Here is a 23,103-nt window from a genome sequence, read left to right as displayed (position 1 = left end):
CCTGAAAGCTGAGGGTGGTGGGGACTGAATTCAGAGCCCGGAAGGAAGAGGGCACAGAAGGTGTCTTCTACCTGGGAACAGCGTCAGAAAACAAGGACAGTGCTTTGCACATAGTAAGCGCTTAATAAATGCCATCATTAAAACAAGAGCTACCATGTCCCGGGGTTGTTGGCATCTGAGTAGGTTTCTCATAATTCTAATGGTAGCATTTGTTAAGCACTAAGCACTGGGGTAGATACAAAATTCTCTAGTCAGACACAGTCTCTGTCTCATCAGTGAATCAGAGTGTAGGGGAGAGAGAAGAGGTATTGAATCTCCATTTTACAGATGAGGAAACTGAGGCTCAAGGAAGTTAAGTGACTTGCCCAAGGACACAGAGCAGGCAAGTGGCAGAGGCAGAATTAGAAGCCAGATCTTCTGACCCCCAGGCTTGGGTTCTTTCCTCTCGACCTCTCTGCTTCCCGGCCTCCCAGCTTAGCCACTGTTAGGGTTCCTGCTGCCAAATCTCATATCCCTTTTTTCTGCCTCTTCCCTCTGGTCCTTCCTGCTTTTGGGTCACAAAGTCTATCCCTTTTACCTTCTTTGCATTGGTGTTACAACAGACAGGTCTGATTTTTGCCCAGAATAAGGCTTCCCCAGCCCAGTTTCTCCAGGAACTCTATATCCCTTCTGTCTCACTTTCCCAGCAAAATGCTTAGCAAAACGCATCACACCCAGAAGGTGCTCAGAAACCACCATGACTGCTACCCTCATGGTTCCCATTTTCCAGACCAGAGAACTGAGGCTTCAAGGTGGGTAGTGATTTGTCATGGAGCAGGGGCAGACAGAGTCTTAGCTCTCCAGATCCCCCCAGGCTCTCCTGCTCTCCCCTCCCTGCTCACAATTTGTCTTGTGAGCCAGTGAAGCCATGTTCCCTCCCTCCCTGACTTTCCAACTCCACTGTGGGTCTGTATGAACCAAGCCTGGCTCCGTGCGCCTTATGAAACTCACCAGATTTGAGCCCAACCTTATGGGCAAGGCCCTTCATGACTCTCTCCCTCTTTGACCCTGGGCTGGGTCATTGTCCTCTCCCAGAGTGGCACTGCCTGTGGTCGTGCCATCCGAGCAGATGATGGGGCAGCCGGACCCCAGGACTCCAAGAAGCCGGCCGCCCTTCAGGAAGCCCCTGCCCTTCTCCCCAGGGGGTTGAAGTGAAGAAGGCCCAAGGACCATCACGGCAGTCATTCCACCGGTAGCCCACTCCCAGCTTGGCTAGTACATTTTCCAATGAGCCCGTGGTCAAGGAATTCAGGCCCAGACAAAGTGTCTTTTGTAGTGGGTGCATGGGCAATTGCATGAAAGGGAAGAGGCAGATGCTTAGCCAGGCTTTTCCTCTGGCCTCCCATAAAATCTTCCTCGACTCCCGCAGGGTTCAGGCTGACCCACACAGCCAGTGATCTAGAAGGGAACGTTGTCTCCTCTTCTCAGCCCCAGGGTAGGCGGCCAAGGCCCTACTGTGGCACCGGCCAGTCGTCAGGCCTGCCACGAGGGCCTCCCCTCCCCTCCCCTCCTGCAGCCCCAGACCAGCTGCTTCTCCTCCCCCGATTATCCAGGCTCTCACCAGGACCTGTCCGGATTGGCCTGGAGAGGGATTTTGCTCACGGGTGTGTAATTCACCCCTCGGGAATCCTCCGCAGACTGGGCTGCAGGAATCCACATGCTTATAGGATGCTAGGCTCAGGGCACAGGCCCATTGAACTCCCTAAGGGCATAGACCACATATTCCAGTGTGACTCAGTGAAAAGATCACGGGCTTGGGAGTCAGAGACCATGGGTTCAAATCCTGGCTATGCCACTTGTCAGCTGTGTGACCTTGGGCAAGCCACTTAACTTCTCTGTGCCTCAGTTACCTCATCTGTAAAATGGGGATGAAGACCGTGAGCCCCACGTGGGACAACCTGATCACCTTGTATCCCCCCCAGTGCTTAGAACAGTGCTTTGCACATAGTAAGCGCACAGTCTTAATCCCCATTTTACAGATGAGGTAACTGAGGCACAGAGAAGTGACTTGCCCAAAGTCACACAGCTGACAAGTGGTGGAGCCAGGACTAGAACCCATGACCTCTGACTCCCAAGCCCGTGCTCTTTCTACTGAGCCATGCCATTTCCCTGCCCACACCATGCTTACAGTCTAGAAGGGGGGAGACAGGCAACAAAAGAAGTAAACAGACTTCAATATCAATAAATAGAATTATAGATATGTACATATATACACAAGTGCTGTGGGGCAGAGTTGGGGTAGAGGAAAGGGAGTGAGTCAGGGTGATGGGGAGGGGAGGGGGAGCTGAGGAAAAGGGGGGCTTAGTCTGGGAAGGCCTCTTGGAGGAGGTGAGCCTTCAGTAGGACTTTGAAAGGGGGAAATATGGTTGTTCGGCGGATTTGAGGAGGGAGGGTGTTCCAGGCCAGAGGTAGGACGTGGGCCGGGGTTGACGGTGAGACAGGCAAGACTGAGGCACAGTGAGAAGCTTAGCACCAGAGGACCAGAGTGTGTGGGATGGGATGTAGAAGGAGAGAAGGGAGGTGAGGTAAGAGGGGGCAAGGTGATGGAGAGCTTTGAAGCCAATAGTGAGGAGTTTTTGCTTGATACAAAGGTTGATAGGCAACCACTGGAGATTTTTGAGGTGGTGGAGTGACATGCCCAGAGTGTTTCTGTAGAAAGATAATTCAGGCAGTGATGTATAGACTGAAGTGGGGAGAGACAGGAGGTGGGGAGGTCAGAAAGGAGGCTGATGTGGTAATCCAGGTGGGATAGGATGAGTGATTGTACTAATGTGGTAACAGTTTGGATGGAGAGGAAAGGGCAGATCTTGGTGAAGATGAGACCGGCAGGCATTGGTGACAGATTGGATATGTGAGTTGAAAGAGAGAGCGGAGTTGAGGATGACACCACGGTTGCAGGCTTGTGAGATGGGAAGGATGGTTGTGCCATCCACAATGACAGGAAAGTCAGGGAAAGGACAGGGTTTGGGAGGGAAGAGAGGGAGCTCTGTCTTGGACATGTTGAGTTTTAGGTGGCAGAAGGACATCCAAGTAGAGATGTCCTGAAGTCAGGAGGAGATGCGAGCCTGGAGGGAAGGAGAGAGGACAGGAGACGAGAAATAGATATGGGTGTCATCCGCATAGAGATGATAGTTGAAGCCTCCGTCCCCCTCCGACTGTAAGCCCCAGGCAGGACAGGAACTGTGTTCAACTTCTTTCTCTAGACTGTAAGCTCATTGTGGGCAGGGGATGTGTTTGTTTATTGCTATAATGTACTCTCCCAAGTGCTTAATATAGTGTTCTATGCAGGGTAAGCACTCAGTAAACACAATAGGCTTGTATCTACCCCAATGTGCTTGACACATAGTGCTTAAGAAATAGCACAATTATTATCATCATTATTATTAACTCCTGAGGCTCATGGTACCCCCTTCCCATCCTCCCATCTGTCTCTGTAAGCAGACTTCCCAGCTCTCAGTGAGGGGGACGACCCTGACTCTCCATCCCTCCACCCCTTCCCATAGCTTTTCCCAGGCAGTGTGCTAGGGTTGACAATCCCAGGCTGCAGTTGCACCTCCTCCGCCCCTGGCTGGAGAGAGCACAGAGGGATTCCTTGGCTGACAGTCTCCTCCCAAACCCCGGACCCCGCCCAGTTGGAGCTGACGGGGCACAGAGCTGGGACATCTTCCGTTCCCCCACATTCTGGTTTCCCGGACTGAGAAATGGGCAGGGGGATGAGCGGGTGGTCTTGGCCTAGCCCATCTGTGAGTATTAATAGCAAACATGCTCAAAGGCTCGAAAGCAAGGAAATTTAAGAGTGAAAAGTACTAATGGTAATAACTCATGGTTTCCCAAGTCCAAATAACAGTGAATTAGGCTTGCTCTCCCCTCCATCCCTCTCGCCGTGTCTGGATAAATCACAGCAAAGAATATGAGCCAAAAGCCGCAGCCGCCCCCTCACCTCTTCCCAGCAAATGAGTGAAAATAAGCCCCGCTGAAACCTGGGCCAGACATTCGGATGGCTCGGCTGTCTGACCGTTGTTCCTTTATAAAACGGAAAATCAGTCAAAAAGGAAAAATTGGCCAGGCACCAGCTAATTCACACTCAAAAAAAATTCTCAGCCTCCTCAATGCTCACTCTCCCTCACTCAAGTAGACATACCCCAGTGCAAGCCTGCCGCCAAGAGCCCAATTCATTCAATCGTATTTATTGAGCGCTTACTGTGTGCAGAGCACCGTACTAAGTGCTTGGGAAGTACAAGTTGGCAACATATAGAGACGGTCCCTACCCAACAGTGGACTCACAGTCTAGAAGGGGGAGACAGAGAACAAAACAAAACATAGTAACAAAATAAAATAAGTAGAATAAATATGTACAAGTAAAATAAATAAATGCTGTATTATTAAATGCACAACACATGTGCACAATGCATGCCCACCCTTATTCTCACACACGAATACACAGGTACACCCTCAAATAGATAGATGTGAGAGCTGGCCTTGAACTTGGGGTCTCTTTGAAGGAACATGGTCAGGCATGTGCTCCGTCACTTGAACAAAATGTAGAAAATTGGGGAAAAGGGTCCGAGGAGGGGAACAAACTGGTGAAAGTCTTGTAGGGACACCCCTCCACCATAAGTTTAAGAGGCCTCAGAGTCATTATCTTAGGACAGGGAACTCAGTGGTGACTGAAAAGGTTTCAAGCAAACATGTGAAGTGTGGGTTATCCTAGGAAGTTTCAGAGCAACTCTTTTTCAGCTCAAGTTGATTGGGAGGAAATCCTAATCTCCGTGAGAGCAGAAGCATGGTTGAGTGGAAAGAGCAAGGGCCTGGGTGTCAGAGGATTTAGATTCTAATCCTGGCTCTGCCAGGTGTCTGCTATGTGACCTTGAGCAAGTCAGTTCACTTCTCTGTGCCTCAATTTCCTCATCTGTAAAATGGGGATTAAATCCTTTTCCCTCCTACCTAGACTGTGAACCCCATGTGGGACAGGGATGGTGTCCAACCTGATTATCTTGTATTTACCCCTAGCACTTAATACAGTGCTTAGCATATAGTAAGCTCTTAACAAATAACCTAATTATTATCATTGTTATTTTTAAATCATAAAGTAAAAGTGCGAGGAGGACGAGGAGGTTTTCAGGAAAAACTGTTTCACCACTTGTCTGCTGGAGAAGAAGTGTTGTCTAGTGGATAGAGCTCAGGCCTGAGAGTCAGAGGACCTGGGTTCTAATCCTGGCTTCACCACTTGTCTGCTGTGTGACCTTGGGCAAGTCATTTCTCTGTTCCTCAGTTACCTCATCTATAACACAAAGATTAAGGCTCTGAGGCCTGTGTGGGACAAGGACTGTGTACAGCCTGATTAGCTTTTTGTACCCCAATGCTTAGGACAGTGCCTGAAACATAGTAAGTGCTAAATACCATCAAAACAAAACAAAACCTGTCAGACCCATCTTATATAGGAATGGGCTCCTGAGGGAGGTGGATGGTTTTGGAAAGTCGAGTTAACATCTATCAATCTAGAATGGTTTCGGTGGTGTTCTTTTGGGGACAGATGGAGAGATTAGGGTTCTGGGTACAATATGTATGAGCTCATGTGCTCTCATGTATATAGAACCACATGCCCCCATTCTGATAGCGTGACTCACACACGCACACTTGAAGAAACCACAGTGCAACTTCTGCCTGGCACCAACTCTGGCTGCTCTCCCAAGCCACCAGTCTAGGCTGCCAGCAGACCCAACCCTTTGGGGCATCATCATCATCAATCGTATTTATTGAGCGCTTACTATGTGCAGAGCACTGTACTAAGTGCTTGGGAAGTACAAATTGGCAACAATTGGCATCCCCATCTACCACTATTCTGAAACTGATAGTTTCCACCCTGGGTGACAGTACAGTGGCAGACATGGAGGAGAGGTGGGCCCAGGACAGGGCAGGATGGGGAAGCATATGGATGTGATGGAGAAAACCCAGAGATGAAGTGGAACGGAGAGGCCGGGGTCCAAGTGGAATCCATCCATTTTCTAGCCATCTTTAGGGGAGTTAAGGAACCCAAGAAAGGGGAAGGAGCTCTTGGAAGGAGTGTGTTTTGGGAAGGACTCGTAGGAAGGGGCAAAAGCATTCTGGCCAGTGGGAACGTCATAGACGGCAGGACAGGATGCTGGTTTTGTCTGCAGCATCTGTTGCCATTGGCACTGCCCAAGGATCTCCAACTGCAAAGGGAGGAAAATGGCTCAAGCCACAATCAGGGGTTGCACCCAGACTCCCTAACTGCTCAGGTCTGCCCGGCTGAGAAGGGGCCGAGATGGGCCCACAAGTTTCTCCCTGCTAGTCAGTCTGGGCCGAGGTTCAGCAAACTTTACCTCGGTTCTCTGCTGAAGTCTCCCCTATGTCGTTCTTTCCAAAGGGGAGCCAGAGCTGAGCCTTGAGTTAGAGTGGAAGGCAGAGGAGGAGCCTGCAAAAGAGTCTGAGAAGGAGCAGCCAGAGAGAGAGGAAGACACCCAGGAGAGGATGGTGTCAGGGAAGCCAAGGTTAGATGATGTTTCCAGGAGACGGTGATGGTCCACAGGATTGAAGGCAACTGAGAAGATGAGGAGGATTAGGATGGAGTGGAGGCTGTTGAATTTTGCAAAAAGGAGATCACTGCTGACCTTTGAGAGAACAGTTTCCATGGAATGGAGGGGGTCGAGGAGAGAATTAGAGGATAACTAAACTGGAAAATCCCTCTCTCTGGTTGGCTTCCAATCTCGGAAAGCCCATGCACCAGAAGAGTTCTAAAGAGGTGCTCAAATGTTGGGATTGGAGAGAGTCTTAGCTTACAGGTGGCATATCCAATGGCTGTGAGAGCTGTAAGTTCAGTGAGCATGAAGAATGTGGAAATGGGGTTTGGAGTCAGACCCTAGATTTGCCTGCTGTGGAGAACCTTGGGAGGCAAAACAAAGGCAACCTGTCACTCTTCTGTTGCTCTGTCCCGAGAGAGACACACAGAGAGTCTCTGTATCTGTCCTCTCTGTTTCTCTGTCTCTCCCCTGTCTCTTTCCTTCCCACTTTATTCCTCCCCCTCACTTCCCCTCACCTCTCTGCCTCCTTCTCTCCATCTCTTTGTCTCTCTCTCCTTCCCTCCATCCCTCCTTCCCTCATTCCTTCATTCCCTCATTCCCTCAGTCACAAAGCCACAGAAGCTGGAGCTTCGGGGGCCTAAGGAGCTGAGATTCATAGTCCAGTACCCATGATAGTGTTCCCAAGCTCCACTTGTAATTAAAGACTAAGATCTTGTCTTTATGGAACATCTGTTTTCTGGAAAGTCTGAACACCTTAGGTACCTCTGTCCTTAGCATCAACCAACCCACAAAACATAAATTGGTGGCACTTATTAAGCCCTTAACAATTTGAGTCACTGAGATAAGCTCTGGGGAGGGAACCCAATCCCCAGCCTGTGAGAGGCTTATTTCTTAGAGAAGCAAGGATACCAAGAAGATTCAGCAAGATACAGGCTAAAAATTAACCCTGCTGAAAGAAAACACATAGCTTTTCATTAGCATTTGGTCCTCTGATTCCCTTCTGCTTCAGAGAGGGTCGCTTTCAGACAATAAGGCTGCAACTTTTCCTTGCATCTTAAATGTGGTCAAGTCACTGGACTTCTCTCTCCCAGGGTAGGGATGGCCGGAGGAGACCACCCTACCCTCCAGAGCCCCCTTGCAAACCCCAACACTTCTGCTCACACTCCACCCCTCTAGTGTTGGCCAGGAAGGAAGGGGTCCCCCTGGCCCTAGGGACCCCCTGTGGGGACTCCCGAGGGATCCTGGAGCTCAGAGCTGTTAAGTGATCAGCCAGAGGCCTTGGTGGAAGGGCCTCCAGGCCCTTTGGCTCCCCACCTGCCTGATCTTGGTCTGGAGCAGAGTGTCTTCTCCTGCTGGCCTCCTCTCTAACTGTCCAGGCACTGTCCCCTCATTGTCGTTGCAGCTGGGATGAAAGCAGCTCCATCAGCAGCGGGCTCAGCGATGCCTCGGACAACCTCAGCTCAGAGGAGTTCAATGCCAGCTCTTCACTCAACTCTCTCCCTTCCACCCCAACGGCTTCCCGGAGGAACTCCACCGTAGTGGTACGTCTGTCTGCCAAGCCCCTGTTCGAGCCAGGTACCGCCAGAAGGCTAGAGTTCCCGAGGCCAGTCAGACACCAGGCTGGGCAGTGCTGGCCTCCCTCCCACGCTGCCTTCACTTGAGCCCCGGGCCACTAAGCCACGCTGCTTCTGTAGGGATAAGTCCTCACTCCACATTTTTTGTGTTACCTCTGCACTTGGGTTCATTCCCGAAAGCACTTGGTATTCACCCCACTCCTGGACCCACAGCCCTTAGTATAAATCCAGCTATAATTTATTTGAATGTCTGTTTCCCCCTATAATACATCAGCTCCTTGAGGGAAGGGACTGTGTCTTACCTACTCTGTTGTATTGCATGCTCCGAAGCTCTTGGTTCAGTGCTCCGCACACAGGAAGTGCTCAGTAAATAGCATTGATTGATTGGATGCCAAGGAGGCCAGCCGTCACCATGACCCGGTTCCTCCCGGCATCCCAGAGCCCCGGTGGAAGGCAGGGTCTTGGGCCAGCTGGTGCCGCTCACTGGCTCCTGTGCTCTCCTACCCTCTCCCCCGTCTCCCAACAGCTGCGCACCGACTCGGAGAAACGCTCACTGGTAGAGAGCGGGCTCAGCTGGTTCAGTGAGGCGGAGGAGAAGGCTCCCAGGAAACTGGAGTACGACAGTGGCAGCCTCAAGATGGAGCCCGGAGCCTCCAAGTGGCGGCGGGAGCGGCCCGAGAGCTGCGAGGACTCCCCCAAAGGTGGGGAGCTGAGGAAGCCCGTCAGCCTGGGGCCGCCCGGCTCCCTGAAGAAGGGCAAGACTCCTCCCGTGGCCGTCACCTCCCCCATCACCCACACGGCCCAGAACCCGCTCAAGGTAGCAGGTGAGTCAGGAGTGGGAGGGAAGAGAATGACAGAGGAGGGGCCCTGGGGCCAGGCCACATTGTTTTCCCTCTCTGGCTCAGCAAATCTCAGCCCCAAGTCCAGCAACTCCCCCGGGCTGGGTGCACTTGGTACTCTCACACCCCAACCTTCACATGAGCCTCTTCTCACCACTGTGTCATCCCTGGAGCTCACGCACGGGCTGCGGCCAACTGGCCAGGGAGTTGGAAGCCCAGGGGCAGGGAACGCACAGCTCTGCTGCCCAAACCTGTTTGGTCTCGGGCCGTCTGGGCCCGCTTGGGCCTTCCCTGAGCAAGCCTGACTTCCTGCAGAAGCCCCAGAAGCCTAGCTTGGCTCCAGGTCAACCCAGACCTTAGGACCCCATAGGGGCAGGGTTGCCCTCAGGAGGAAGAGGTCTGCTGAGGGCAACCCAAACTCCCCCATTCCACCCTCCCCCAGGTGTATTGCTGACAGGCAGGACCCCCACCTCTGCTCCGCCTCGTGCCCCCTCTAAGCCAAATTCTAGGGACACCCGGGACCAACTGAGTCTTGGGAAGGTGGCAAGTCGAACAGAGGCTGACTGCTTCCCTCCCCATGATCCCCGCAGCTGTGGCCCCGCTCCCCCCGGGGCTCAGGTCACTCTGCCCTCTCTCCCTGGCAGGCAAGCCTGAAGGGAAGGCCCCGGACAAGGGGAAACTGTCAGTGAAGAACGCAGGCCTGCAGCGCTCCTCTTCAGACGCGGGCCGGGACCGCCCGGCGGATGCCAAGAAGCCTCCTTCAGGCATCGCCCGCCCTTCCGCCTCGGGCTCCTTCGGCTACAAGAAGCCACCCCCCGCCACGGGCACAGCCACGGTGATGCAGGCAGGTGGCTCGGCCACCCTCGGCAAGCTCCAGAAGACGTCGGGCATTCCAGTGAAGCCCAGCAATGGGCGCAAGACCAGCCTGGATGTGTCCAACGCTGGGGAGCCTGGGTTCCTGGCTCCCGGGGCCCGCTCCAACATCCAGTACCGTAGCCTGCCCCGACCGGCCAAGTCCAGCGCCATGAGCGTGACCGGGGGCCGGGGGGGGGCCCGCCCTGTCAGCAGCAGCATCGACCCCAGCGCCCTCAGCACCAAGTCCGGAGGAGGCCTCCCAGCCTCACGCCTGAAGGAGCCGGCCAAAGTTGGGGGTGGGCGGGCCCCGCCCGCCCCAGTGAACCAGACGGACCGGGAGAAGGAGAAGGCCAAGGCCAAAGCAGTGGCCCTGGATGCGGACTGCCTCTCGCTGAAGAGCGTAGGTTCTCCAGAGAGCATCTCCAAGAGCCAGGCCGGCCTCCCGGCCAGCCCTAAGGGGGCTGAGCTGCCTCCAACCCCGCTCAGGTACCAGGGCCTAAAGTCTCCCATTTCTCCCTCAGCGGGTCCATCCCTCCAGCCCATCTCTAGGCATTCTGGGATGCTCAAGGGTCATCTCGTTCATCCCCCAGCCCCAGGCCAGGCTCCATTGCCCTTAGCTCCTCGGGGGATACGACCCACTCCTCCTCTTACAGTTTTGCCCAGAAGCTGATTTGAGAACATCTGTTCACTGCCCTGTCCCTTCCCAGGGCTGGAACAATCAAGAGTCCAGGAAGTTCTTCCAAAGGCCCAACAACAGGGCCAAAACTAAAGGTTGGGTCCAGGTCCCTGTGGGCATGCAGCAGAGTGTAATGGCAGCCCAGGCTGGGCCAGATTCATCCTTGGGCTCAAATGAAAGGGAAAGAAGAGTCAGGCACTTCTGCTCCCCCATGACCTCACCTGACTGTTAGGGGACAGAAACCCTCAGAAAGTGGTTCCGTCTGTCCCCACCTTCCTCGCTCCCTAATGGGGCGGGGGGGAAGGGGGAGACAGAGAGAGAGAGTTTGTTCATTTGTTTTTCCATGCACCCATGCATGTGAGCTTCTCCCTGAGTAGGTGCTTCGGGTGGAAACAGTTTGCCCTTGGGTGACCAAAACTGGAAGTTCTGAGGGCCAGTCCATTGATCTCAGGACCCTCCCTCCCCCTTTGTAGGAAGTGCTTTCACTGCCTCCTCCTTGGGACAACCCTGCTCCCGAGCCCCCCAGCACAGAGGTGGGAAGGCAAGAGGGGAGGAGGGAAAGAGCGGAGGGGGCAAGCGAGCCCCCATTGCCTCCTGTGCCCTAGAAACAACCAGATCTCTGGGCTCGGAACCGGAGCATAAGAGGCCCCAGGCTTGATACCTGAGTGGCAGGGGTTGGGCAGAGGTGATGGAGAAGAGGCGGGCACACCCTGCCCACAGCATTACCCTGCCCCATCACCCTCCTTCCCCCTGCGTCCATCCCTCTTCTTCCAGCACTGCGTGCCCCCCAGTCCCACCCTGGACCCCTCCCTCATCCCTTGCTTCCTCTAGGACCACAGCCAAGAGCTTCATTAAGCCACCCTCACTGGCCAACCTGGACAAGGTCAACTCCAACAGCCTGGACCTGCCATCCTGCAGCGACCTCCACGCCCCCAAGATCCAGGAGCTGCACACGACGGGCTCCGGGGCAGCCAGCCACCTCCCCTCCTGTTTTACCCCCAGCCCTGCCCCCGTCCTCAACATCAACTCAGCCAGCTTCTCCCAGGGCCTGGAGCTCATGGGGGGCTTCAGTGTTCCTAAGGAGCCCCGCATGTACCACAAGCTCTCGGGCCTGCACAGGAGCATGGAATCTCTCCAGATGCCCATGAGCCTGCCCAGTGCCTTCCCTGGGGGTGTCCCACCTCCTGCCCCGCCCACTGCCCCGCCTGCCCCTCCGGAAGAAGAGGTGGCAGAGGTGGCCTGGAGCGGGAGCCCGAGAGCCGGGCAGCTGGACAGGTAAGTGGGGGTGGGATGGGCAGGGGGACTCCCCACTGCCCGAGTCCTTCCCCGACCGCCCCAGGGGCTCTTCTTCACTCTTAATCAATCAATCAATCAATCAATCGTATTTATTGAGCGCTTACTATGTGCAGAGCACTGAACTAAGTGCTTGGGAAGTACAAATTGGCAACACATAGAGACAGTCCCTACCCAACAGTGGGCTCACAGTCTAAAAGGGGGAGACAGAGAACAGAACCAAACATACCAACAAAATAAAATAAATAGGATAGAAATGTACAAGTAAAATAAATAAATAAATAGAGTAATAAATATGTACAACCATATATACATATATACAGGTGCTGTGGGGAAGGGAAGGAGGTAAGATGGGGGGATGGAGAGGGGGACGAGGGGGAGAGGAAGGAAGGGGCTCAGTCTGGGAAGGCCTCCTGGAGGAGGTGAGCTCTCAGCAGGGCCTTGAAGGGAGGAAGAGAGCTAGCTTGGCGGAGGGGCAGAGGGAGGGCATTCCAGGCCCGGGAGATGACGTGGGCTGGGGGTCGACGGCAGGAGAGGCGAGAACGAGGTACAGTGAGGAGATTAGCGGTGGAGGAGCGGAGGTTGTGGGCTGGGCAATAGAAGGAGAGAAGGGAGGTGAGGTAGGAGGGGGCGAGGTGATGGAGAGCCTTGAAGCCCAGGGTGAGGAGTTTCTGCCTGATGCGCAGATTGATCGGTAGCCACTGGAGATTTTTGAGGAGGGGAGTAATATGCCCAGAGCGTTTCTGGACAAAGATAATCCGGGCAGCAGCATGAAGTATGGATTGAAGTGGAGAGAGACACGAGGATGGGAGATCAGAGAGAAGGCTGGTGCAGTAGTCCAGACGGGATAGGATGAGAGCTTGAATGAGCAGGGTAGCGGTTTGGATGGAGAGGAAAGGGCGGATCTTGGCAATGTTGCGGAGCTGAGACCGGCAGGTTTTGGTGACGGCTTGGATGTGAGGGGTGAATGAGAGAGCGGAGTCGAGGATGACACCAAGGTTGCGGGCTTGTGAGACGGGAAGGATGGTAGTGCCGTCAACAGAGATGGGAAAGTCAGGGAGAGGACAAGGTTTGGGAGGGAAGACAAGGAGCTCAGTCTTCGACATGTTGAGCTTTAGGTGGCGGGCGGACATCCAGATGGAGATGTCCTGAAGGCAGGAGGAGATGCGAGCCTGGAGGGAGGGGGAGAGAGCAGGGGCAGAGATGTAGATCTGGGTGTCATCAGCGTAGAGATGATAGTTGAAGCCGTGGGAGCGGATGAGGTCACCAAGGGAGTGAGTGTAGATTGAGAACAGAAGGGGACCAAGCACTGAACCTTGGGGAACCCCAACAATAAGGGGATGGGAGGGGGAGGAGGAGCCTGCAAAAGAGACTGAGAAAGAACGACCGGAGAGATAAGAGGAGAACCAGGAGAGGATGGAGTCTGTGAAGCCAAGGTCAGATAGTGTGTTGAGGAGAAGGGGGTGGGCCACAGTGTCAAAGGCAGCCGAGAGGTCGAGGAGGATTAGGACAGAATATGAGCCGTTGGATTTGGCAAGCAGGAGGTCATTGGTGACCTTTGAGAGGGCAGTTTCCGTGGAATGAAGGGGACGGAAGCCAGACTGGAGGGGGTCGAGGAGAGAGTTGTCTTCGCCTTCCCAGCCCCACTGACAGGACCCCATGCCCTGCCCTGCTGGCCCCTGGTACCCCCAGGAGAAGCAGTGTAGCCTAGGGGAAAGGGCTCAGGCTTTGAAGTCAGTGGACCTGGGTTCTATTTCCAGCTCTGCCAGTTGCTTGCTTTGTGACCTTGGACAAGTCACTTGACTTCTCTGTGCCTCAGTTTCCTCAACTGTAAAATGGGGATTCAATACCTGTTCTCCCTCCTTTTTTGCCTCTGAGCCCCATGTGGGACAGCGACTGTGTCTAACCTAATTCATTCATTCATTCATTCAATCGTATTTATTGAGTGCTTACTGTGTGCAGAGCACTGTACTAAGCACTTGGGAAGTACAAGTCGGGAACATATAGAGACGGTCCCTACCCAACAACGGGCTCACAGTCTAGAAGGGGGGAGACAGGCAACAAAACAAAACGTGTAGACAGTTGTCAAAATCGTCAGAACAAATAGGATTAAAGCTATAAGCACCTCATTAACAAAATAAATAGAATAGTAAATATGTACCAGTAAAATAAATAGAGTAGTAAATCTGTACAAATATATATGCAAGTGCTGTGAGGAGGGGAAGAAGGTAGGGTGGGGGGATGGGGAGGAGGAGAGGAAAAAGGGGGCTCAGTCTGGGAAGGCCTCCTGGAGGAGGTGAGCTCTCAGTAGGGCTTTGAAGGGAGGAAGAGAGCTAGCTTGGCGGATGTGTGGAGGGAGGGCATTTCAGGCCAATTGAAATGTACCTACCCCAGTGCTTAGAACAGTCTTTGACACATAGTAAGAGCTTAACAAATACCATTAAAAAAGACTCCCCCATCTCCAAACCATCCAGCAACCTGCTGTGTCTAGGGGCCTGTGTCGTCTGCCTCCGCTGTATGGTGTGAGGAGCCTCTGGGCTTTCAGGGTACACAGTCATTGAGCTCTGCAGGGGCACCTGAGAGCTGCAGGGCCCAGTGGGCTGCTCTCTAAGCAGGCAGAGAGATGTTCTAGGGCCTAGGGTCATGTGTGCAGATGATGGGGAGTTCAGAGTGGGTGGATAGGTGGCATTGATTGAAGCATGCAGTTGGAAAGAGCAAAACGGAAGAAGTGGGTAAGGATTAAGGGCCAGAAAGAGGGGCTAAAGAATCCAAACTGGGCTGCAAGAATCTAAAGTGTGGTACCCCATAGACCCGCTCAAATAGAGCCATCTGATCAGCTGATCCAGAGCTCCCTGGAACCTGTGGTCTCTACCTCTGCTGGTCAGCCTGGCAGCCTCCATGAGCTATTCCTGAACTAGAAAAGGAAGTGACTCATGGTTCCACAGGCTGGAGAATTTTCTGGGCCTCTCCAGGGCAATAAGAGACCTGACCTCTGGAGGGATTCCTCAGCACCCCCACCATGCCTTTGTCAGGCCCAAAACGTGGCCCACCTGACAACCATGTTTGACATCTTTGCTCTCACCCCCACAGTAACCAGCGGGATCGAAACACTCTTCCCAAGAAGGGGCTAAGGTAACATCCTCTCGCCGTTTCCCTTCTCTCTCATGTCCCTGGCCTCTAGGCTCTGTCCTCCACTAGACCCTGAGCCCCGAGTACAGCACAGCAAATCCTCAACTTGGAGCCCCACTCACCCTCAAGTCACTGGTCTTACTGCCAAGCCTTTGCTGGCGGAGCCAGGGCTAGGATGGACGGGGACACACATGCATGCATGCAGACACACAAACACACACACACACACACACACACGCACACACGCACACACACACACACGCACTCCCCCCCCCCCCCCCCCCCGACACTTGCTAATGAGACAGGCCTTTGGTTCCATCCCCGCCCCTGCACCCAGGGGAGCCGGGGTTGGGCCTGGCCAACTGAAGTCTAGAACTGACCTCTGAGGGGCTAACTGCAATTGAGTCCCCCACCTTCTGTCTGGATTATGTCCATTATGTCTAATGGACAGTGGGAGTAAGCCCGGGTGTATGTGTCTCTCCACCCTCTTCCAACTCCTGCCCCTGGAGGACTACCTTACAGACTGGGTGTCTGGGCCCATCAGAGGTTTGGGGGTGCTAGGGCCCTGCCTGTGCCCACTTTCCCTGGCCCTGATCTCGGTCCGACTCTGAGCACCTTACATGCAGCACCTCTCTCCCCCTCTCACAGATATCAGCTTCAATCCCAGGAGGAGGCCAAGGAACGACGGCATTCCCACACCATCGGGGGACTGCCTGAGGCCGATGACCCATCAGAGCTGCCCTCGCCCCCAGCTCTCTCCATGTCACTGGGTGGGAAGAGCCAACTAACCAACATAGGTCAGTATTCCCCAGCCGTGGCCTGGGAGAGAGCATGGTCGGAGGCAGGGAGACCCCTGATCTCCTTTCCTGGCTCCACCAAAGGATGGGCTGGAAGGCTGGAGGAGGGCTGGAGGGCAGGCTGAAGGCAAATGTCGACTAGCCCCAGAGAGCCTCATGTGCTGTCTGCAGAGAAGGGCTACTGGGAGATATTGTAGACACCCATTCCTGGCAGTACCCAGAGGCAGACCCAGGGGCAGGCTGAGGCAAGAAAATTGACATCTACTTGACATCCCTGTCAAGTAGAAAGTGCCCAGCAATCCCTGATCTACTGTCCCTAGGGCCCGGCAGGTAGGGTGGCCAGCTGACAGGACGGGGCCTAGCCCCGGCCCCCACATCCAGAAGCCCAGCTTCCTGCCTTTCTGGCCCCTCTATCTGGGCCAGACCCATCCTGATGCCCTTAGCAAAGAGGAATCCAGAACCCACCCGGCCCACGGACCTATGCCCAGAATAGGGGATGTGGGGTGGAGGATGTGACTCAGTCTCTCTCAGGAGAGAGGGAGGGAGCTGCAGGGAGAAGAAAAGGTACTTCCCATTGAGGGTATGCAGGGCCACTCCTCACCCTGGCGGGAAGCTGGTTAAAACTGGCCTGGTATCAGGCAGTCAGGGAGTGGCTGCTAGGTGGGGAGCAGGCTCGGCAGATCAGTCCATCGAGCCCACATGGAAGCTGGCGGAGCAGGGAAGAGCAGCCAGCAATGGCTTGGCAGTGGACAGCTTGGGCGTGCACACATCTGGGAAGGCTTCAGCATCTGAAGGCAGTTGTCCAGAGACACACGCCGGAGGGATTGGGCTTAGTTAAAAGCAAGCGGTTCTTGGTTGGAGGAGGTGTTGGGTTCTGGGATAGATTATCCAGGAAGGGATGGGATCTCCTGTGGAGGTCTTCCCAAATGGGATGGGCAGACAGATTGTCAGTTGTCTAAGCTGGATCAGAGGCAGTCCTGCCTGGAAGAAGGGGATGGGCCCAAGGTCCTACCAGCTTGAAGGTTGGGTAATGTTGCCATGGAACAGCTAACCCAACGGCCTGGGCATTGCTAGCTGAGCCAGGCCTCTGGCCATGACGAGTGGGCGGGCAGGTAACCTGATGTCTTTCCTCAGCTGTTTCCAACTTTCTGGATGATGCTTCCTGTGGTCCATATAATTGACCACTTTGGGTGGGAAATGCAGCTCAAGAGAGATGGCGCTTTAGGGAAATCCCAACTGAAACCCCAAACTGTTCCCCTGGTACAATAAATGACTTCTTCACCGCAGTAGCATTCTTTCCCCATCTTGCATCCCTGGTGACAGAGTCCACCTCTTCCTCCACGTTCTCCTCCCCTCTTGTTGTCCTCCTGGGGTCAGGGTCCCGGGACCTCAACAGTTAGGCAAGTCATCCCCATGGCAGGCCAGCAGCCCTCATTGGCACAGACCGGCCATTTTCCTCTGCCGGTGGCCAGGGTTTGGCATGCTCTCTGATGGGGCTGCAGGAGGCTGCTCCAGACAGCCCTCCAAATCCGGGCCATCAATCCTTCCTCCCTCTGGGCCCCACCCCCCGAGGTCCTCCTGTCCTTTTACCTATCACCTCCCCAAGCTCCTGCTGCTCCAGCTCACCCCAGACCTGAACGCTAATGCTCCTGCCATCTCCTCCTCCTCCTCTTCCTCCCCACTACCCCACCTCCAGTGAGTCCCACAACAGCCACAACGCCAAGAATCAGCCGCTCCAACAGCATCCCCACCCACGAGGCCGCCTTCGAGCTCTACAGCACTTCCCAAACGGGCAGCACCTTGTCCTTGGCTGACAGACCCAAGGGGATGATCCGGTCTGGATCCTTCCGAGATCCTTCTGACGACGGTGAGACATCCTGCGGGCATGGTTCTGGCTCTTCCCCATCCGGGTCCCTCCCCCAGCTCCCACACCCCTAGGTAGCATCTCCCTGGGGCCAAACAGCCCTCTCCTCTCCCTCCCTCTCCCCAGCCCTCCGGGGAGAGCACGTGAACAAAGGGAGGGCGAGAGACTCCAAGGAGCGTTGTGTTGACTGGGGGCATCTGTCACTGGTGGCAGGTGGAAGAGTTAAGGGGAACAGAACGAAGTGCCCCTGACCTGGAGGGTGGCTCTCAGAGGAGAATTCCCAGGATACCACGAGGGCAGGAACCACCCTGAAAATAAAGGCTCCTGTCTGTGCCTCACTTTAGCCCCAGGGCAAGACTGAGGCTTGAGGTCATGAGGTCCCTCTTAAGGGTGGAGTGGGGAATGGAGAGGAATTAAGGGATGAGCGACAGTTTCGAAACTTAGGACAATTATTGCAGGTCTCTCTTGGTCCAAATCCTATGTATTGTGGGTGTGTCTCCCTGGGAAAGCCACCTGACCCAGATGGGGAGGAAGGGGAAACTTGCTAGGACTGGCTTTGGCCCTCCTCAAACATCTGCCCTTAAGCAACCTGTGGAGCAAGGCTCCACCCACCTGAGGCCTAGTAGAAAGAGTGAGTTCAGGCCCGAGAGTCAGAGGACCTGGGCTCTAATTCCACTCCACCCCTGTATGTGCGAGTTACTTCACTCCTTTGGACCTCAGTTTCCTCAACTGTAAAATGAGGATCAAATACCTGTCCCCCTCCCCCTTCACCTGCAAGCCCCAGTTGGGACAGGGACTGTACCAGATCTGATTGTCTTCGGTCTACCCCAGCACTTAGTACAGTGTTCGGCACTCAGCGCTTCATTAAAACCACAATTATGATTCTGGTGGCTGGCCCCCAGGACCATAAACAGGCCTGACTCCCTAGTAGGGAGCTGTTATAATAGTTGTGGCTCCAGTCTCCATGTTCCTGCCCTAGAATCTCAGCTCCTTCCCCAGTTCCCGTCCCGTTCCCCCACCGCACCCCTCACCAGCCTCCCCACAGGGACCCCCACTAACTCTGGATTCCCTTTTTGTTTCAGTTCATGGTTCAGTGCTGTCCTTGGCTTCCAGTGCCTCGTCCACCTACTCCTCGGTAAGAACTCCTTTTCCTCCCCAGCCCCAGCCAACCCCGGCCCTTCCTGGCTCCCTTCCTGCCCACAAGCCCCTTTGAATGAGGCCCTGATGGCAATAAGCCTCTTCTCCGGCTTACGCCTTGCCCCATGGAAGGGTAGGAGGCTCGAGGGCTGGGGTTCCTGGGTTCTGTTCCCGGTTCCCCTCCTGAGGCATCAACCTCCCCCTCTGAAAAGTGGACAGGATCCCCTTTGCCACCAGATTAAAGCACCTGGCCTGAAAATGGGAAGGAAGGTGTTCTGGCCGGAGTAGGGACCACCTTGCTGCTTATCTCATTGCCAGCTCCTCCTGCTCCTCAGTCTTCCTGTCTCTTCCAGGAGCTACAAGCCCGGCTAGAGGTTCTCCCGTGGTCCCAGCAGATTGATGGGAGTGAGAGACATAGAGGCTGGGGGGTGGGGGTGGGGGTAACCCAAGTGGGAAAAGAGAAGGTCCTGGGTCCATTCCACTCCTCTCACCCTCCTCTGAAGAAAGGGACTAGGTCTGAGCTTGGTTGGGGGGGCAGATCTGCCTGATTTGTCAGCTGGACTGAGGGACCCTGAACAGGATGCTAAGTGGGGGCCCAGGGGGAGAGTGGATTTCTGTACATCTGCTGCCTGTCTATATAACACTGGTTGAAGTTCCTCCTCTGTCCCACTGAACAGCCTGCCACTTTGCCTCCATGGTTAACCACCTGTCTTTCTTTCTGTCTCTGTCTCTCTCTGTCTCCTTCTGCACACCTTTCTTCCAGGCTGAGGAGAGGATGCAGTCTGAGGTAGGGTGACCTGCCCCATCCCTCCCCGGTTAATGCTCAGTATCCCTTCTCCTCTCCCTCTACCCCTCGCCAAGCCCCTCCCTACCCCACAAACCAGAGCATCCCTTGCCCCCACAGCAAATCCGGAAGCTGCGCCGGGAGCTGGAATCGTCGCAGGAGAAGGTGGCCACCCTGACATCCCAGCTGTCTGCCAACGTGAGTCCCTCGAGGCCCGGGGGGCCCAGACCTCCTGAGGGGCCACCAGCCAGCCACCCTAAGCAGGGAAAGCCGGAGCTGGCTGCCCCCAGCTGGGAATGGCTCCGTGATGCCAGACCAGTGGGTGTCTCTGGCTCTTCCCTGTGAGCGGGGAGGCGGTGGGGCCTATACTTCCAGCGTTTGGTGATGTCACATCAGGGTTTAGGAACGGTGGCTCCAAGATCGGTCAGTGGCATTTATTGAGCTCTTATTGTGTGCAGAGCTCTGTACTAACTAAGCACTTGGGAGAGTACGCTACAATAGAGTTGGTAGACATTCCCTGCCCATAATGACCTTACAGTCTAGAGGTGGGAACAGACATTAATATTAGAAAATAATTTATAATATCTAATTTATAGGTAGATGCATAAGTGTTGTGGGGCCTGTGGGCAAATGCCCAGTACCCAAAGGTTATAGATCCAGGTGCATGGACAACACAGAAGGGAGAGACAGATGTGGAAAAGAGGGCCTAACTGGGCTTCTCAGACCTCTTGGAGGAGCTGTACCCAAAATAACACCGACTCCCCCGGCGGAATTAAGTTTCCCCATAGTTAGTCCAACACTGAATCTAGGAGCGGGAACCAGCGGCTTGGAGTCCAGAAGGTGGTCTTCAGCTCTGCCATCAGATACTCCAGGGCAGGTCCCTCTCTCCATGTCCCTCTCCCTCTGCCTCTCTAGGGTTGAGTGTTTCACCTGGAAAATGGGAAGAATCATCCCCACCCAGGAAGTTTGGTGATGAGATGGGATCCAGCCTGTCATTGGTAGAGCTCTGTGAGCCTTTGGAAAAGGAAGCTGAATGAGTCATTGTGTGGTCATTGCCTTTAGAGAATTGGAGTTTACTAAACTTTAGAAGTTGAATTCAGAGTATTTTTCCTCTTGTTTATCATAGCCTCTTCTTCAGCCTGGTCATCTGAGGGGAAGCTGGAGTTTGGCAGGCGGGTGGAGGCAGCAGAATAGAAGGGTTTGTTGAGGAAAGATCTGGAGGAGGAGGAGGAGAAGTAGCAGCTGAGGAGGGGAATGGAGGGCAGTCCATTTGGGAAATGGGGAAAGGGGAGAAAGATCAAACCACAATGAAGAGGGAGGGAGGAGGAGTAGCAGTATCTACTGAGCACCAGGCACTGCTTTAAGTGCTTGGAAAAATTCTCCAGAAGCTAGAGGCCCACTCCGTGTCCACAAGAAGCAAATCCTGTAAAGAAGCTCATCCCGCATGCCCCATTGAGTAGCTCGGGGCCCAAACTGAAGCCTTCCTTCATCCAGCCACAGTTTGAGCCGACACCTTTCTGGCGTGGAAGCCTCTGACAGAATTGAGGAAATTTGGGATGGAGAAGCCCTGGTTGGCTCAGTCAGCTGTTGGGAAGTGAGTGAGGGGAGGACCAAACAGTGCGGGGGAGGAGGAGGAGGCAATTGCCTATTCTCTGAGGGGGAGGGAGGTTCCTGGGACCAAGTCGGAGCAAGAGGCCTCACCTGGGACTGGCTCACCTTGGACTCCCCCGCTGACTGCCAGCATTATGCTGCAGCTTCTGCCCTGAACGGAACAGCTGTACGTGGCACAAGCCATCCTCCTCTCTGCCTCTGTCCTCAGAGAGCATCCCTTGGAGGGGAGGAAACCTGGGCCCATGGATGGACAATCCATGTCAGCATGCCGTAAAGATTTGGAAGTAAGAAGTATGAGTTGAGAGGGAGGAGTGGGTAGGAGCATTGGAGAATGGATAGGATTTGTTGGGAATGCCTACAAAACCCAATTCCACCTTGTTTCAGCTCCTTCTTCTGGAATTTTCTATTCGTGTCCCTGAGGGACTCCCGGGAACTGGGGCCCTGGGGTCTTGTCCTCCATCCTGCCTCCTCAGAGGTACCAGGGATGGGGACCCCTCCCCTTTTTGGGACTTGGTTTCCTCACCTGTTAAGTGGAGCAGCTTCAAGCCCCCCAGATTGGTTTTGGGGGCTGTCTACCTCGGGGATCTATCCCTCTGGCTTCAGTGCAGGCAGAGACTGAAAACAGAAGGGGCTTCTATGTTGTAAAGATGGGGGAGGGAGCGGGAAGAGAAGGGATACACCCGCCAGTTCTCCCCGCCATGGAAAAGAGCAGCTGAGCCGGAACTGAAAGAGCCATCCAAGGGTCTGGACAAAAGTCACCGTGTCCAGTTTCCGCAGTTCTCTCTGGCCTCCTCGCTTCCTCCCTCCCCCGCCAGGCCAGCTGCTGTTGGCTGGAGCCGGGCGAGAGACCGTCCCAGATGCTTGGCCCTGACATGGCTGGGACCATCCAGAGGGGAGGCCCACCCCAGCCTGCTGAGTCATGCACACATGTGCGCACGCACACACACACACACACACACACACACACACACACACACACACACACACACACACACACACACACGGGGAAGGGGTCCATTGGGAGCGACAACCCCCTGGACCTTGGGTGTCTGGGTGTCCGCCCCACATCCCTGGGGCTCAGGGAAGGGTCCAGGGAGGTGCCTGGGAGCTCAAGCGCATCATCATTTCAGAGCCTTGTGCCTCACGATCTGTGAACTGTCAGAGCTGAGCCGGGCCAACAAAAGGTTTTGGGAGGTTGATTTCTGAGAACAGGAAGTTCCCTTTGGCCACGAAAAGACAGACGCAAACATCCAGTAGTGGGGCTTTCTGCTTCTGAAATGATCAGAACGAAGGGGCTGGTGGGAGAGGGGAGAGGACGGAACAGACCCCTCTTGCCCCTCACCTTTCCTCAGCCTCCAACCCCCATCAACTCTAACTCTTTCCCAACCCTCTCCCACCTCTCAGCCCTCCTCTCTGTCCTTGCTTCTGGGTTCCCCAAAGGTCCAGAGGAGCCCCTCTCCTGCCTGAGTCCTGCCCTTGGACTCCCCGGGCACTGAAACCCAGGGTGGAGGGGACAGAATCCATCGATCAATCACTCATGTTTATTGAGCACCTACTGTGGTGCTGTTCTGAGGGTTGGAGAGGGTACACTCAAGGCAGGATACATCACCCTGCTCCCAAGAAGTTTATGGTTAATGGGGAAGAATTCCAAAATCATTTGGCGAAAGGAGGAAGACTCAAGCAGTGGTATTTATTGAGTGCCTACTGCATGCAGAGCACCAGACTAAGTGCCTGGGGGACAATCCCTGCCCTCGAGGAGTGTAAAGATTTACAGGGAGGGGAAAGGAATGGAGAATGAAGTTGGTGAAGGGCACCATGGAGGTAACAGAGGAGCCTCCGAGGTGGCAGAAAGCTCAGGGTCCCAGCCGCGGCTGGTGTTCCCCACCCCAACAACAGATGGATGGTTAAAACAGGAATCCGTCCACCCGCTCAAGAGAAGGGCCTGGGCTGCAGGTGCTGAGAG

At 54.6% G+C, this 23,103-nt stretch overlaps 1 protein-coding gene across 2 annotated transcripts in view; it reads left to right on the top strand.

Annotated features, from left to right (window-relative positions):
- NAV1 (neuron navigator 1) overlaps positions 1–23,103 on the top strand; it is a 252,307-nt gene that overhangs the window by 199,077 nt on the left and 30,127 nt on the right. For both annotated transcript variants that reach the window (XM_038748717.1, XM_038748718.1), the window contains 10 exons: positions 7,984–8,122; positions 8,682–8,979; positions 9,639–10,335; positions 11,357–11,800; positions 14,909–14,950; positions 15,596–15,744; positions 17,441–17,611; positions 18,691–18,743; positions 19,509–19,532; positions 19,650–19,727. In XM_038748717.1, coding sequence (XP_038604645.1) covers positions 7,984–8,122; positions 8,682–8,979; positions 9,639–10,335; positions 11,357–11,800; positions 14,909–14,950; positions 15,596–15,744; positions 17,441–17,611; positions 18,691–18,743; positions 19,509–19,532; positions 19,650–19,727 — 2,095 coding nt within the window. The remainder of the gene's footprint in view (positions 1–7,983; positions 8,123–8,681; positions 8,980–9,638; positions 10,336–11,356; positions 11,801–14,908; positions 14,951–15,595; positions 15,745–17,440; positions 17,612–18,690; positions 18,744–19,508; positions 19,533–19,649; positions 19,728–23,103) is intronic.

This window comes from Tachyglossus aculeatus, chromosome 7 (genome assembly GCF_015852505.1).
Source record: "Tachyglossus aculeatus isolate mTacAcu1 chromosome 7, mTacAcu1.pri, whole genome shotgun sequence".
NCBI classification, from domain to species: Eukaryota; Metazoa; Chordata; class Mammalia; order Monotremata; family Tachyglossidae; genus Tachyglossus; species Tachyglossus aculeatus.
The sequence above is the reverse complement of the archived record's forward strand: the minus strand, read 5'-3'. Positions and strand labels throughout refer to the sequence as shown.